This window comes from Eurytemora carolleeae, unplaced genomic scaffold (genome assembly GCF_000591075.1).
Source record: "Eurytemora carolleeae unplaced genomic scaffold, Eaff_2.0 scaffold763, whole genome shotgun sequence".
Taxonomy (NCBI): domain Eukaryota; kingdom Metazoa; phylum Arthropoda; class Copepoda; order Calanoida; family Temoridae; genus Eurytemora; species Eurytemora carolleeae.
This window is the reverse complement of record NW_019396649.1, coordinates 151,550-168,101: the sequence shown is the minus strand read 5'-3', so window position 1 is coordinate 168,101 and position 16,552 is coordinate 151,550. Positions and strand designations below refer to the sequence as shown.

General features: G+C 30.8%; 1 protein-coding gene across 7 annotated transcripts; it reads left to right on the top strand.

Moving 5' to 3' along the window:
- The first annotated feature begins 5,553 nt into the window (after positions 1-5,553).
- LOC111706882 (uncharacterized) lies at positions 5,554-15,881 on the top strand. Of its 7 annotated transcripts, XM_023479817.1 has the most exons (19): positions 5,554-6,138; positions 6,695-6,746; positions 6,976-7,027; positions 7,994-8,063; positions 8,216-8,279; positions 8,583-8,634; positions 8,685-8,757; positions 9,972-10,035; positions 10,273-10,332; positions 10,535-10,608; positions 10,692-10,743; positions 11,506-11,589; positions 12,473-12,528; positions 12,599-12,716; positions 12,910-12,944; positions 13,145-13,185; positions 14,237-14,313; positions 14,775-14,840; positions 15,249-15,881. In XM_023479817.1, exons 2-19 carry the CDS (start codon positions 6,702-6,704, stop codon positions 15,264-15,266), a joined length of 1,101 nt encoding a protein of 366 aa, XP_023335585.1. In that variant the 5' UTR covers positions 5,554-6,138; positions 6,695-6,701; the 3' UTR covers positions 15,267-15,881. The 7 variants fall into 7 exon arrangements, with proteins under 7 accessions (XP_023335585.1, XP_023335587.1, XP_023335586.1 ...); XM_023479819.1 differs by lacking the exons at positions 14,237-14,313; positions 14,775-14,840; positions 15,249-15,881 and adding an exon at positions 13,912-13,953; XM_023479818.1 differs by lacking the exons at positions 14,237-14,313; positions 14,775-14,840; positions 15,249-15,881 and adding an exon at positions 13,740-13,872.
- Positions 15,882-16,552: the final 671 nt, after the last annotated feature.

Here is a 16,552-nt window from a genome sequence, read left to right as displayed (position 1 = left end):
AGGGGGGGGTATTTACCCCCAGGATTCTAGGGGGGGTAAATAACCCCAATAACCCCCCTTATATCCGCCACTGATTGAACTTTTGTTTTTAATATTGTTCAAATGAGCAAAAATAGTTAAAAACGCACAGAATTGGTCGTTTGAACTACAGGGTGTCCCAATAAACATGGGAATTCAGTGACGAATTCGATATCGTCTTTTTAAATAATTCTTTGATTTGGTATAGTGATACCATACTGTAAGAGTTTTGTCTGCTATGTTCACATTTTGTTTGTTTATGTTTTGACTGCATACTGTTGTACTCAGTAAAACAAGACAATTGCAGTATACAAACAATTAAACTTGTCCGTCTGCACTGTTCATCTTGCGGGACTTGCGGAGATATTATCATAGAGAATAGAATATATATTAGAGGGGAATTTAAAGAATCTCTCGGTATGCATTTTTTCAGTCCCTTTCAGCTTGAAAGCTGGAGTTCAAAGTGTACAAATCATGTAAATGTTCACAAATTATATGCAGTAGAGTACATTAATACAGTATGTTCCCTATACTATTCATTTCAATTTCGAATTTTTTAAACTGTTAAATAAACTTTATAATGAATTAGGTGAATAAAAAACATCATTTGATTTATAGTTATAACGGAAATAGTTATAAGTGGAAGGCATAGAGTCTATGTGAAATGATCATTGGTCAATTATGAAGCCAGCCTATTTCATAGTTTGGTTTTCTTTCAACAATAATTTTAGATTTTCTATAAAACGATATTCCAGGGCCCAAAAGGTTATATAGCATAAATATGTGAAGTACACCTGCAGTATGAACAGTACAACAAAATGGCCGTATTACACTCTTTTTTAGTAAATTCCCCTCTAATATATATTCTATTCTCTATGGATATTATAGACACATCTTTACAGTATTTTACTCTTTTCATAAAATAAATTCTAGCAGAGATAATAATATTGGCTTTTGAAATTAGGTATTTCAATATGCTAATTCATAACAAATGCGATATCCAATTTGTCACTGAATTTCCATGTTTTTTGGGACACCCTGTACTGTACAAGTGGTGCCACGTGCAATTATAGTTCAAACGACCAATTGTTAAAAAAGTCAATATAATTCAAACGCCAGTAGCACCTTACTTTTTGGATCGGCAATGTTTTTAGTTAAGGGAAATCTTAAATCTTTGTTTTTGGGGCAAATTTTATTTTTGGGGGGGCTTTCTTCAGTTTGGTCAATTTTGTGTATGAGAAATCTTAAATCTTTATGTTTGGGTAAAATTTTTTTATTTAAGGACATTTTTAAAATATATAAATGGGCTTTTTTAAAACTATATAAGGGTTATTTTTTGTTGGCGGTTACTTCTTAATTTTTTAGCATTATCTAAAACAAATTAAGGGGCTTTTTTAGATAGGGCTGAAAATTTTAAAGTTGGTTGTATTTATCAAACATTTGGGGATAAAAAATTAAATTTAGTTGCAAATTAAAAATTGTTGTAGGGCAATTTGAAAAATCCGAATTCGGAGTCATTTTTTAAAGAAGGGGGGAAAATAAAAAGAATCTGAGCTATAATATTGAAAGATGTTAGAGTTGAAGTTGAGTTTGCTTAAAGAATGTAGATTTTAAAAAAGATTAGCGTGGGGGGGCATATTTTTTTAAAGGATTTCAGTCTTTGCCACAAATTAAAATTTTCTAATTCCTATATCTTTGTAACCTTATTTTGTGAACCTTTTATATTTCGAGCCTAGACTAGTAATTACCTATTTGAATTCAGAGTTTGAAATATCTAAGGTCTACATTATTGGGTTTGCGACGATATTGGGATTAGAAAATCAGAGCTTGTGGCAAAGACTCAATTCCTTTTCGAGAAAATTAGATATTTTTGGAACTATGTGGAGTATGGAAGGGACTCCAAGTTAAGGACTAGCCCCCCCCCCTACAGGGGGGGGGGCTAAAACGAGATCGATATTTTACATATAGAAAATGAGGATCTGTGAACGAAAATCAGGATTGAATATAATTAATATCATGATTTTGTAAACCCTGAACCCTGAATTACTTTTAAAGTCTGTCTATGAATGTCGTCTTACTTCCTTTAATTAAGAGTTGTTCCAGGTTTGAACCCCTCCTTTTAATCAATAGATTTGATAAAAACAAAAACCATTCTTTCCTCATATTCATGTATACTCATTCCATCATCTATTTAGGTTTTCATCAAATTGCAGGATTCATCTTTGCTTGCTTTAAGAAAAAAGAAAAATTAATGTTAAAGAAAATTAGACGTGAATAATAATAATGGATGCATTGGAAATTCTTAAAAAGGCAGCGAAGATTTTTATACAATTTTCAACATAAATGAATATCCAAGTATTGAGGTTGTATGCATGTATTTGTAATTGTTAACAGTTGTTTCGCAGGCTTAAATAGGTCAACGAACTTGTTAAAAACCTTGAACAGGGTTGTTTATGATTGATTGAAGGATGAAAAATGGCTACCATATTGGTCTGTCTTGCTTATTATTTCAGGATCGAATAAGAAATTTGCCAGAATAAAAGGGACAATATTCACTCGAGGAGCCTGAACCTAGCCCAGACATGGTGCCTTGACTTAGGCCAAGCCAGAGATTTGCACAGGGCAAGAATTCTGCAGAAGCAAGCTAGTCTAGGTTACCCCGTGGCGAAGCACACATGTTCGTGGCTCCTCTCTCTATGACCAACCCCCCACTATTCTGTAATTATTATAAAAAAGATAATCGAAAATAAGAAAATAAATGGAAGACTCTGAATACTTTTTGTTTCTGGTGATATTTATTACAGATTTTAACTATGGATATAACTATGATGTTCAACCTTCACAATCCTTTATGAGTCACAGATCCTGGAACTTCCGTCATGAAATAAAATCTCTGGGTTCCCTAACAAGTTTTCAATTCTATATTACTCAAAAAAAATCTAGAAAAATTCCTTTTCTTGCAAATCTTGATTCTAACGAGTTTCCTTGTTATTAAAACATAGCGTTTGCAATTATTTGGCATAGATAAATAAATAAACAAAGATAGCTTATGTACGCAAAATCACCAAGAATTGTACAGTCCGCGAACTCATACTTCTAGGGGTCAAAGTGTACTTCAATGATAAGCGAGGTGGTTTGGTGCAGGGAATGGAACTATTTGAACAACAATATTTTACTGAGCAATATATCATATTGACGAGAACTGAAAAAGGACATGAGAAGGACTAAACTAACTTAAATTTCTCTCTACAGAACTCATGTACACCACAAGTACTCAACGACATAAGAACAGCCAATGTTCACAACCGACCTAGTTAATCTATATAATAGGAACATCTTTAAAACAACTCTCTGTTTATATCTTTCAAGATGAAAAATGTCGTCTTATGCGCAATCTCTCTTTATCTATATTATTTGGTTGCCACCCCCCCCTTTATTCTTATCCTCCCTCTATTCTTCAATAAATTTTTCCCTTTAACTTTTAGAATTGTAAATATTTTCCTTTTCCTCCACCTCTCCTTACGTGTTTTTCTTAAGTTCTAAATAATTTTTGTTTCATTATATTATAGAACTTTAATTTAAAGATAGAAACATAGGAGAACTGGAGTTTACAGATAGAAAGTTGAGAACTGGAGTTTACAGATAGAAAGTTGAGAACTGGAGTTTACAGATAGAAAGTTGAAAACTGGAGTTTACAGATAGAAACTAGGAGAACTAAAGTTTACAGATAGAAAGTTAAGAACTGGAGTTTACAGATAAAAAGTAGGAGAGCTAGGGTTTACAGATAGAAAGTTAAGAACTGGAGTTTACAGATAGAAAGTAGGAGAACTAAAGTTTACAGATATTTAGAAAGTTGAGAACTAGAGTTTACAGGTAGAAAGTAGGAGAACTGGAGTTTACAGATAGAAAGTAGGAGAACTGGAATTTACAGATAGAAAGTTGAGAACTGGAGTTTACAGATAGAAAGTAGGAGAACTAAAGTTTACAGATATTTAGAAAGTTGAAAACTAGAGTTTACAGGTAGGAAGTAGGAGAACTGGAATTTGTACACTTATATTTTTTCCTCATTTAGGATTCTTATCATTTGGGATTCTTACAGTTTGGGATTTTACTTATAAAATCAGAATGAAATTTTTTATATTATTGCCGACTTTTTACAAGAAAATGACAATTAGCAAACAAAATATCATGATTTAATGATGTATTATTGTTTCATGAATGCTTTCTTAGAAAACCTTTATATACACCAGTTGTATCTGGCGCTTGGATTTCTATCTTTTCTCTACCTGCGTGGTTTTAAATGGTTGGCTTGGTTTAGGGGTGGTTATATCCCAAAACAAGAAGTATCAATTTAATGATGTGGATTATAAACATTAAAAAATCATCGGAATCATATGTTCATTAAACAACCAGATAACAGAGGGGAGAGAGAACATGTTAGATGAATGGTTATAGCTGGAAAAGATACAACAGCTACCACCCCCACCTTCAATCAAACATATCTACAACACATACGTATTTACATTATTTAGATCCTCCTATTATTTCTTCCTTTCAATTTGCCCGACAAAATCCTGTCTATGCAAGATTTGAAAGAGGAAGTTGGAATTGGGATTCAACGAATGTGAGGATGATAAAAAGGGTTGGTAAATTGGGAGTTGGAGTAATTGGGATGATTGAGTAATGAATAGATGTTCTATGGGGACCACTGTATTGTAAAGAGAATCAGCAAGATATAGAAGTTCAGAACAGAGATACAAACAGATATAGTAAAATATGTGTATAAAAACTAAAAGAAAATATGTAGTTTAGTGGATATAAATGTTAATAAGGGGTGAAGACGACATTTTGGGAGGAATTAGCGGATTATTGTCAAGTTGGAATAAAAGAGAGAAAAGAGTATCAAAAACCATTATCAGAATCATTTAATACTCTGAAACAGGATATTTTAGAGATAGGCCATTTCATAAAAAATTCTTAAACAGGAAATTTCAATATATAACAGAGAGAACATTTTTCATAGAAGATATGGCCTTGCAAATTGCATGGAAAGAAAATTTTCTTAAAAATTCGAGAATAGGACATTTCCTAGTCAGAGAAGAACTTTCTTATTTCGAAGAATTATAATTTTTAGATTTACAAGTCGATGTTATCGGTCTAATTGTACATACCCTGTACATAATTCAATCGGTTCTTCTCATAGCTAAAGATAGATTGCGCATAAGACGACATTTGTCATTTGTATAATCCCATAAATGAATTTGCATGATTTATTTTAACCATGAATAGAAGTGTCTCAATCATAGATAAAGATAGATTGCGCATAAGACGACATTTGTCATCTTGAAAGATATAAACAGAGATGTTTTAAAGATATTCCTATTATATAGATTAAATAGGTCGCTTGTGAACATCAGCTGTTCTTATGTCGTTGAGTACTTGGGATGTACATGAGTTCTGTAGAGAGAAATTTAAGTTAGTTTAGTCCTTCTCATGTCCTTCTTCAGTTCTCGTCAATATGATTTATTGCTCAGTGAAATATTGTTGTTCAAATAGTTCCATTCCCGGAGTTATTTTACACTCTATTATGAAATCCATTAAAACACCAAACAACCCCGCTTATCATTAAAGTATACTTTAGTGCACTTAGTACACTTTGACCCCTAGAAGTATGAGTTCGCGGACTGTACAATTCTTGGTGATTTTGCGTATATAAGCTATCTATGTTTATTTATTTATTTATGGTTCTTCTTCATTTTCCTGCCACTGTGACCTTTCCAAGTACCCCCTAGGCATTAACCCTAGACACCCCCCTCATTTTAACCATTAACCCTATCCCCCCTTGTATCCCTTCCCCCCCTCTCCATGTCAAGCCAGGACATCCCCCCTATACCCCTTCCCCCTCTCTAGGTCAAGCCAGGACATGTTGCATGGTCTACCTGTATATCTCTAGTTCTATAGCTTTCCTCCAAGTTTTGTTATTGTAAATATATCTGATTCTGTGAACAGTGTTTACATAGTGACAACACGGTGTAAACATTATTATTAATCTATGTGATTATTCTCCCTCGATCCTCGGCTCCTTCTCTGCAGAATTGAAAACTTTAAAAACCCATAAAAGTCAGTAAAATTAATTCTATATTTATATCTGTTTAAACTCATCTCTATTATACAGACAATCATACCTTCATCTTATTTTACATTACATGCAGTGTTTGTTGGCTTTGCAACAAATTTTCAATTCAAATAAGATTTCATTAGAAATAAAATAATATTGATAACAATGATAATGATAATAATAATAATAATTTATAGTTATAGTATTTATTTTCAAACACAATAATACATTATAATAATGTTTGATGGTTCAGCTAAAAATAAAGCACAAAAGAAAATTTAACATTTCCCAATCGAAAATATAAAGTTTGATAATTTTGTTCTGATCGGTATTTGTTGAAACAAACAATTCATATTGAAATTTCAACCAAATGTACATTCATTGTGCATTTACAAGTAGATAATTAGTCAGCACTCAAATAATCAAAATATTTTCAGGAATGCATTCATTGAGCTTATAAATATTAAATACCTATTGATTCAGCAAAAGGCAAAATAATAATAAGAATAATAATAATAATAATAGCAATGAAAATAATAATAATTTTTATCTTTTTAGAATTAAAATGATTCTGAGTTGGACAAAATCATTTTTTCAAATAACAGGCTTGGTAACGTTTAACTTATTCTTAAAGATCTTCTTTTAAAAAGTATTTATCAATTATTACTTTAAATAAATATTTACGGGAAAAAATGAAAAGTAATGGATAAATTCATTGAATAGGAATTCACAGTTATTTAATTTCAGTTAAATCAAGAATAATGATTTCGAATATTTCAATTTGATTAAATGTTTTTAATAATAAAACTAAAACCATTTTGTATTGTTTAATGTTTGAGGTCGTCGTTATCTTGATTTTCTACAGCTCTAGTTTAATTTACAAGAAAGGAGGTAAAGATCTTTTTTTTTGTTAAAAGGCCTGTAATTTGGTCATTAAAGAAATTGAGCCACGAACTAAAATTTACATCTTTGCAATTATATAGTGTACACCAATTTGATATTTAAAACTTAAATTATTTTATTTACCAGAATTCCTACAGTGAAACCCTTAATAAAGAATACATCGAAAGAATTCATCAAATGTCGTATTCCTTACTTTCTGATAATGGAATGTTGCAGATATTTAGTTTTATTAATTAAATGATTATATGGAACTCTTTAAAACTGTTCCCGCATATTCATGGCTATTTATTTGTTTTCGCAAATGCTAAAATTTACGTAATATAGTATAAAACTCATTGAAAAATTGTCAAGATGACATTTGATAAATTCTTCCGATGCATTCGTTATCAAGGGTTTCACTGTAGTTTAAAATAGCTAAGGTCTTCGACTTTGGGTTGTAAAGATATAGCGATTAGAAACCCGAGATTGTGGCAAAGACTCAATTTCTTTACACTTTGCGTTTTATTTAAATTTATCCTGTTCATAAGTCAAAAATGTTCAAATAAATTTCTGTTGAAAATATTGTTAAATCTTTAAAAGAAAATTTACAATTTCTGCCCAAGTCAGGGTAAAGTTTATTATAGCAGTATTATAAACTTTATAAAGTAATCATTGCTTTATAATATTAAATTATCTGTATATTTCAGCACTGTACTTTAAAGTTTAATTGGTTTCAGGATTTTCTCCCCAAAAAACTAGTTAAATCATTAATCAAAACCTTTGTCTTTTGTCGTATCTAGATATAACCATTCTATTCCGAACAAGCACACACTTTCATAAAATTACCTGTAACACTAGTTTTTATCACGACTTTTATAAAGTTTAGAGCTGAAATTTTCTCTGTATCCTGAAGGATCTTGATAAGTAGAAAATCTTTATATCACACTGCAAACCATAATGATATTTTGTGTACAGACTACAATCAAATATATGAACCTGAGCTTGTGGAATATAATATAGATTCATCTTGTTCTTGTAAACCTAGGTACGTAAAATAAAAAATAAAAATTTGTAATTTTTTTCCATTTCTAGTCTAGCTTTTGTTTTCATTATTGAACATCACAAAAACATCTTTGATTGATAAATAATACATTTATTTATATGTATATAATTCAAATATATATTTACGTTTTTTAGGCTGGCACAATCTTTAAAAAATGTTGATGAATCCCTCTTACCTGGAAGTATCAATTACAAGCAGGAAAAAGGGAAAAATTTAAACACTTGAATCTTTTCAAAACATTTTTATTAAAACTTACTGTTCTGTTCCTGTTCTATTATATGATTTAAAATTTACTAGTAACTTTTATGACTCTATAATCGAAACCNGGGAGACAATAATGGGTACATTAAAGATGATATTTTATGTTTTCAGTTTTAATTTTTAAGGGAGGGGACTGACATATTTTTAATGATATCGGCATTGTTAACGTTCTCCCCCTATAAGTGTATAATGTTTTAAAGAAAGTTTTACGAAATTTATAAAAAAAAATCCCTTTAATAGGTTGTAGAAGGACAGTATGTTGGGAAATCAACCTGTAATAATTATACAACAGGTAAATAAATATTTTTTCTCCAAAAAATAAAATTATTTTTTTATTTTTAGCGCTTGGAGCCGGGCAGAGGGTTTTATCTTATTCTTTTTATACTCCTCCTAGATCCCCTCATGGCAGAATTTTGTAAGTTTGCATATATCAACCTCATTCTTATCTTTACCTTATCTTAAATCTTAGTTAAACCCTCATCATACCTTCATTCTTGATTTTATTCTCATTCTTTTCTTTACCCTTATTCTTATTTTAATCATCATCCCTCATTCCTATCCCTGTATTTCCCTTGTCCTCATTCTCAATGTTTTCCTTATTGATTGAATCTCCTTTCTTTACTCAGAATTCATTGTGTCTTAAATAAATTTTATATAAAGGGTGTTTTCCAAAAAACCTACCTTTTTACTTTTTTGGGCCTTCTACAAAAAGATATTAAAGAAAATTTGTAAAAAATTTTTGAAATTGATATGTACACGGACTACGGGAGAAAATTAAACATTACTTATAACATTTTGATGAAAAATGTGCACTTGCGACTCGCAAACCGGCCAAAGCGCCATTTTTTAAATTTCCTAGGTGCATGCAAATTCATAGAGTTTGCGGAATCACAAAAGTAATCTCAGCTTTATGAGCACCTGGTTCATCAAAAATGTTGAAAAGAATTTTTGATAAATTTTTCAAAATGACTTGACAAATAATTTAATACTTTTTCTTGATGAGTCAAAATTCAGATGTGGAACACATTCACATAATTTGTGCTTTAATGGAAGCGTTTTTTTCAAGAAGTATTGAGATCTTGTAGGTCTCTCTTTTGATAAAATTTTATATTTCTAAGGAACCTTTTTTTACATTTCGGAATTTGTTAGTGATAAAAGTAATCCGTACCCTTAGAGCAGCGTCTTTAAAGGATCTCTTCTTCTTCTTTCATTTGCACTTTTTTTGTCCCCTGAGCAACTTTTCATTATTCTATAGCCTCGAAGATGTTGTAGAATCATTAATTCATTAAACTTTATTGTTCTTTGATAGAAATAATTTGAGTATTTTAATATTTCTGATGATATTTGAAAAATGTAAACCGAATTATTCTATTAATTAGCTGGCAGCGGAGTATCATGAATTTTGAAGTTAGAAATAGCTCGTGAGGTCACATTTAAATCAGAATCTATCAAGGATTGTTTTAATTTGTTCTCTGTTACATGTACTATATTCATTGCCGATTTTAAGATTAATTTTGTTTAATTATCAATGGTTTAAGGACCTAAAACCAAAAAGACGAAGGTATTTTGGCGACCACCCTTTTATATACATGTATATCTATATATGTTAAGGTATATTCATATATTTAGGGAGGAGGATGCATCTGACCTACGTTACACTGAACTAATATCAGACATAATCCAGCGTGCTGAGGTTTCTATTTAAGTTTATTTACGTTATATTGGATAAAGTATTTCACTTATGGTATTAACTTTATAAATTTTCTTACTTTATCTTAGAGTTAGAAGAGCATTCTGTAAGAAAAAATTGGTCATTTAAGATAAACGTTGAAAAATATATTTCTCTTTAATCAAGCCCAATTGAAACTCAGAGACACCAACACAATTTTAATTTTAAATTTTTTTTGGAATTTAATTAGAAATATTACAGTTATATTATCCCGGCTGGAGAATTCGGATTTACCACAATATTACAGAAGAAAATTTTCAGGCAAATATTTTAATTTTTCAATTACAATTTTTCATTTGTTTTGTGCCTAGATAAAATTGCCTTTTTCAAGTATCAATATATATTGAGACATATATTGTAAATACAATTTTCATTTTATCTAAAAACTTTTTACAATTTGGTAAAGATGTTTAATTATTTGCAATTTTACCTAAACCACCCTTTAAACATATTTTTAATTTAGATAAAATCCGAATTATGTAGATTGTATTGTGAAACTTCCAATCTCGATCTGTGTGACGTCACAAACATTCACAGGTTTGTAAAGCTCAATATTTTTTATTTTGAACAATTAAAAAACTTAATTTTTATCCTTTTAAAACCTTTATCCCTTTTTCAAGTTTGGGAAATTTAAACAAATTGTTCCCTGTTGGAAGATTTTGGAGGTTTCAGGTATAAGAAAACTTGTTTTATCCACCAGATTCCAGATTTTGGAGGTTTCAGGTATAAGCCAGATTCCAGATTTTGGAGGTTTCAGGTATAAGTAAACTTGTTTTATCCACCAGATTCCAGATTTTGGAGGTTTCAGGTATAAGAAAACTTGTTTTATCCACCAGATTCCAGATTTTGGAGGTTTCAGGTATAACAAAACTTGTTTTATCCACCAGATTCCAGATTTTGGAGGTTTCAGGTATAAGTAAACTTGTTTTATCCACCAGATTCCAGATTTTGGAGGTTTCAGGTATAAGAAAACTTGTTTTATCCACCAGATTCCAGAGTTAAATTTTGGAGGTTTCAGGTATAAGAAAACTTGTTTTATCCACCAGGTTCCAGAGTTAGATTTTAGAGGTTTCAGGTATAAGAAAACTTGTTTTATCCACCAGATTCCAGAGTTAGATTTTGGAGGTTTCAGGTATAAGAAAACTTGTTTTATCCACCAGATTCCAGAGTTAGATTTGGAGGTTTCAGGTATAAGAAAACTTGTTTTATCCACCAGATTCCAGAGTTAGATTTAAGCAGTATCAAATTTATTGGCCTACCAAACTGACAAAAGTGTAAGACAAATTTACGGAGATGAATTTTCTATTTTAACTAAACCAAATTAAAGCTTTAGAAAGGTCCTTTTTATCTTTACACATGTTAATTCTAAAATTTGTTTGGGTAGCAATGCATAATGTATATTCAATTTACGATTGTTTGTAACATAATTTAAAGGTTGTCGGGGACCCCACTGTTGAAATGTTCGGTTCAAGAGACATTGATAGTTTCATTCAAGATAGAGAAGCATTTGCAGTAAAGGTAAACAGACTGTTGTACAGGTAAACAAACTGTTGTAGAGGTAAATCAATTGTATTAAATACAAACAAACTGGTGTACAGGTAAACAAACTGTTGTACAGGTAAATCAACTGTAATAAAGATTAACAAACTGTTGTACAAGTAAACAAACTGTTGTACAGGTAAACAAACTGTTGTACAGGTAAACAAACTGTTGTAAAGGTAAACAAACTGTTGTAAAGGTAAACAAACTGTTGTAAAGGTAAACAAACTGTTGTACAGGTAAACAAACTGTTGTACAGGTAAACAAACTATTGAACAGGTAAACAAACTGTTGTAAAGGTAAACAAACTGTTGTAAAGGTAAACAAACTGTTGTACAAGTAAACAAACTATTGTACAGGTAAACAAACTGTTGTAAAGGTAAACAAACTGTTGTACAGGTAAACAAACTGTTGTACAGGTAAAGCAACTGTAATAAAGATAAACAAACTACAGTTTAGTACGATGACAGACGATTATATCAATAAATAGAAGACGACTTTCGATTTCAATTTTGATTACATCAAGCATTTGGATACACAAACACATGGAAACAAAGAGAAGCTGTCAATTAAAACAGCTTCTCTTTAATTACTTGTAAACTTGTAATTAGAAAACTTAAATAAAAAGTCGTCTTCATTAAATGTTAATATAATCGCCTACCACCGTACATAAAAACGTCAGAACATATAGAGGTAAACAAACTGCAGTAATAGAATTTTGTTAGTAGGATATATTCATCATTCATGTCCTGATTAGGTCCCTTGAAAGTATAGGTTAAGTAGTACAGGTTAATTAGAAAAGTCACTTTTTCTTTAAAAATTGTATTCGTTAGATAAATGTTATAACGCATTTTTTTCGTAGGAATGGTTGAATTCCGAAAAGCAATTCCACATAATGAGGGATGGTCCTTTTCACAGGTACAACTTCAAACACAAAAAAGATTATTAAGATTTGCAAACATTTTGAGTGACGGCCATTTTGTTTCAGTGACGCCATCTTAGCTGGTCTATGGGGCGGGAAAAATTATGAAAACATGGCAACTATGTTTAAAGTTAAAAGAGCTCTGTACAGCGTTCATCCTTCAACAAACAAATATTTAGACCAGGTAGAGAAAAATTTCCCAGTCGGATTGCTTCAAAAAAAATTCAATTTTATTGTTTTTTATTTTTATTTTTATCATCATTCTTACATGACTTGAATGCAACATAGATCATGATAACGTGCCGCAAAAATAAATATATGTTTTGTAACACTGATAAAATACACAAAATACAACATTTTATTTTCTGAATTTCCAGATTACTCTAAGATTGAAAGTGTGGCCTTTAATAAGGTAAATACAAATAAAGAAGCAATCATAATCACGGAAACTTAAACCTTTGACTCGTTCATGATTTTCGAAAAATCATTTGCTGCATTGCGTTTCATCCGACAAAACAGTGCAGTAACTTTAATAAAACCCTCTTTTCAAATGTAGATAAAAATCTAAAGTAATAAAATGTAAAGTTTTGAGTTAATCATATTATTTTATAGAATGCATTCAGTAATTCATGACAGTTATCTTTGCGAAAAAGGTAAAAATTCTTAAAGTTTGAGAAAAAGGCAAAGATAAATAAATAAACATAGATAGCTTATGTACTCAAAATCACCAAGAATTGTACAGTCCGCGAACTCATACTTCTAAGGGTCAAAGTTTACTTCAATGATAAGCGGGGTGGTTTGGTATTTTAATGGATTCCAAAATAGAGTGTAAAATAACTCCGGGAATGGAACTATTTGAACAACAATATTTCACTGAGCAATATATTATATTGACGAGAACTGAAGAAGGACATGAGAAGGACTAAACTAACTTAAATTTCTCTCTACAGAACTCATGTACACCACAAGTACTCAATGACATAAGAACAGCCAATGTTCACAACCGACCTAGTTAATCTATATAATATGAATATCTTTAAAACATCTCTGTACATTTTTATCTTTCAAGATGAAAAATGTCTTATGCGCAATCTATCTTTATCTATGGGAAAGGGCATACTTTTATATTTCTAATCTAAATCACTAAGAATTTCACGTGTTTCAATAAATAAATTAGATAAGCAGATGGAATAAATATGCTAACTAGGATATGTTGGTCCAGGCTGGTAATTAATATGTTAATGATCTAGGATATGTTGGTCCAGGCTGGTAATTAATATGTTAATGATCTAGGATATGTTGGTCCAGGCTGGTAATTAATATGCTAATGATCTAGGATATGTTGGTCCAGGCTGGTAATTAATATGTTAATGATCTAGGATATGTTGGTCCAGGATGGTAATTAATATGTTGACGATCTAGGATATGTTGGTCCAGGATGGTAATTAATATGTTAATGATCTAGGATATGTTGGTCCAGGATGGTAATTAATATGTTGACGATCTAGGATATGTTGGTCCAGGATGGTAATTAATATGTTGACGATCTAGGATATGTTGGTCCAGGATGGTAATTAATATGTTAATGATTTAGGTTATGTTTGTCCAGGATAGTAATTTATATACTAATGAAAAGATATAAGGTCCAGGATAGTAATTAACATTTTAATGATCAAGGATATTTTGGTAATTAATATGATTTAGGATATGTTGGTCCAGGATGGCGGCCCTGGCCAACTAAAAGAATTGGTTATGTATATGTTGGCTACGGACCTACCAAGGTAAATAAGAATAAGTTTTCTTTGTTTGTTTTTCTTCATAATTTTTAATTCCATCGATCTATTTACTAAGTCAAAGAGGGACAGATGTCCCGCAAAATTTGAATTAAAAGTTATTTTTTTTTAAATTACGGAACTTTTCTAAAAATAAATCCTATTTTTCAAAAAAAAATATTTTTTTAATATTTTAGGACAGACCTTCAGAGTAAAAGATAATGTTTTTTGATATTTTAGGACGGAACTTCAGGATAGAAGATAAGTTTTTAATATTTTAGGACAGACCTTCAGAGTAAAAGATAATGTTTTTTTATATTTTAGGACGGAACTTCAGGATAGAAGATAAGTTTTTAATATTTTAGGACGAATTTCATATCCGAAGAAAAGGTTTAATATTTTAGGACGGAACTTTATATCTCAGGACGGATATTCAGTCAGAACATAATATAATTTTTTTCATATTTTAGGATGGACCTTCAGAACGTTTATCTAAAACTCCATGCCCTGTTGCATGTCGACCACCTGCACATAAGGTATTATACACATTACACATATTGCAAGGGTTACCATAAATTTGAGATTAAGGGTGCCCCTTAAAAAATTTCCAGTTATGCGAGATATTTTTAGGATAAGATTTTTTGACAATTTCTGGGCCTTTCTATCATTTTCAGCCAAATTTTTATGAGGGTTTTTCAAATGTTTTGTTTTTTTGATTGGCTAAACAGGAGTAAAGAGGAACAATGTGTGCGCATCTTTTGATAAAAAACACTTTTTATCTAACTGACATTGTTTGGCTGAATAGGACCAATGACCTTGTAAATTTATTGATTTATCATATATTTATATTATATACTAGCTGAAGGCCCCGGCGTTGCTCGAGTGTCCACAAAAAATTTCAGCCCATTTAAATAATGTTTCTGATTTATATTAATATATATTAGAACTGGAAATACTGCTGAAATGGTTGGAGAAGGCTCAGTAGACTGAATGACTTCCTGGTGCATAGGATTTTGCAATAAATGCAAACAATACAGTTTATAAAATAGATTATGCTGTTTTAAATCCTAGAAATGTCAGTTTATAAATACACAAAGATATTGTTGTAGACCATTAATCTAATTTGAGACCTTTTTTCCCTTAAATGTCGTCTTTACCAGCACAAGTCCAAAACAAACACTTTCACCGACTCTACCTCTTTAGTCTATAACTCTGACAAAGGAAAATCAAAACAGTGAAACGTTTTACCATGTGAAAGATCGAATCCACAAATAACTTTGCAATCCATAGTAAATTCCACTTAAGCAATCGGGTATATATTTTCAGAAGTATTATAAATTTTTCAAACTACACCATCCAACCCTCAAACCCTTAACCACTCCATTTCTCTCCGACACTAAATAATAGTAAGATATTTTATCAAATATTTTAACTACATTAAAATTTTGTCATTCATGTTTAACTTAATAACTAGTAAGCTATGTTATCTAACATTTTAACTACATTAAAATATTGTTATATTCATGTTTAAGACCTGTAATTTATTACAGGTTTGAAATAAATCTACTTTATGATTATTGGAGACTAAACTGTGTCCGAGTTGAGGAGCCTAACCAATGAACCAACCTAACCAGCGAACCAATTAACCAACCAGACTATTAGTCTGTTAACCAACGACCCCTCCCCTCATGTTCTTACAATTGTATAGATTCATTTCCCTTTTCTTTTTATTAATTGTTAAAAGGTCTCTATGAAAGAACTCCCGCGTTGATTTCATTATTCTCTTGATTCCAAGGGACTGTTGGCGTAATTTCACAATGATACCTATTTTAAATCTTTTTCTGGTTAGTAATGTGATGAAGTTTTTAATTCTTACAGTTTCCTTCATAGTTCTTGCAGAAAAAACTTGAAGACGCATGAATTAAGAAATTAAAATTAAAAATAACCAAATTTTGAAAAGAAAAAGATGGTCGTCTTATACATCTTTGATAAAAAAGCTTTTAAGCATACTGTTGTAAATCTGTAGTTATACATCCTTATATTACCCTTACTCTTTAATTTATTACTATTCCAAGATCCGCCCCCTACTTCATTATTCATCCAAACTCCAAGATCCGCTTTTACTCCCTAATTCATTCTTACTCCAAGATCCGCCCCTACTCCCTAATTCATTCTTACTCCAAGATCCGCCCCTACTCCTAATTCATTCTTACTCCAAGATCCGCCCCTACTCCCTAATTCATTCTTA

What these genes read in the sequence shown, in the direction of transcription:
- LOC111706882 (XM_023479817.1), top strand. Translation starts at nt 6,702, where the DNA reads ATGATTCTGAGTTGGACAAAATCATTTTTTCAAATAACAGGCTTG. An exon ending in TCTTGTTCTTGTAAACCTAG is followed by an intron (nt 8,064 to 8,215) that starts GTACGTAAAATA and finishes TACGTTTTTTAG; the next exon opens with GCTGGCACAATCTTTAAAAA. An exon ending in TTACAGAAGAAAATTTTCAG is followed by an intron (nt 10,333 to 10,534) that starts GCAAATATTTTA and finishes TTTTTAATTTAG; the next exon opens with ATAAAATCCGAATTATGTAG.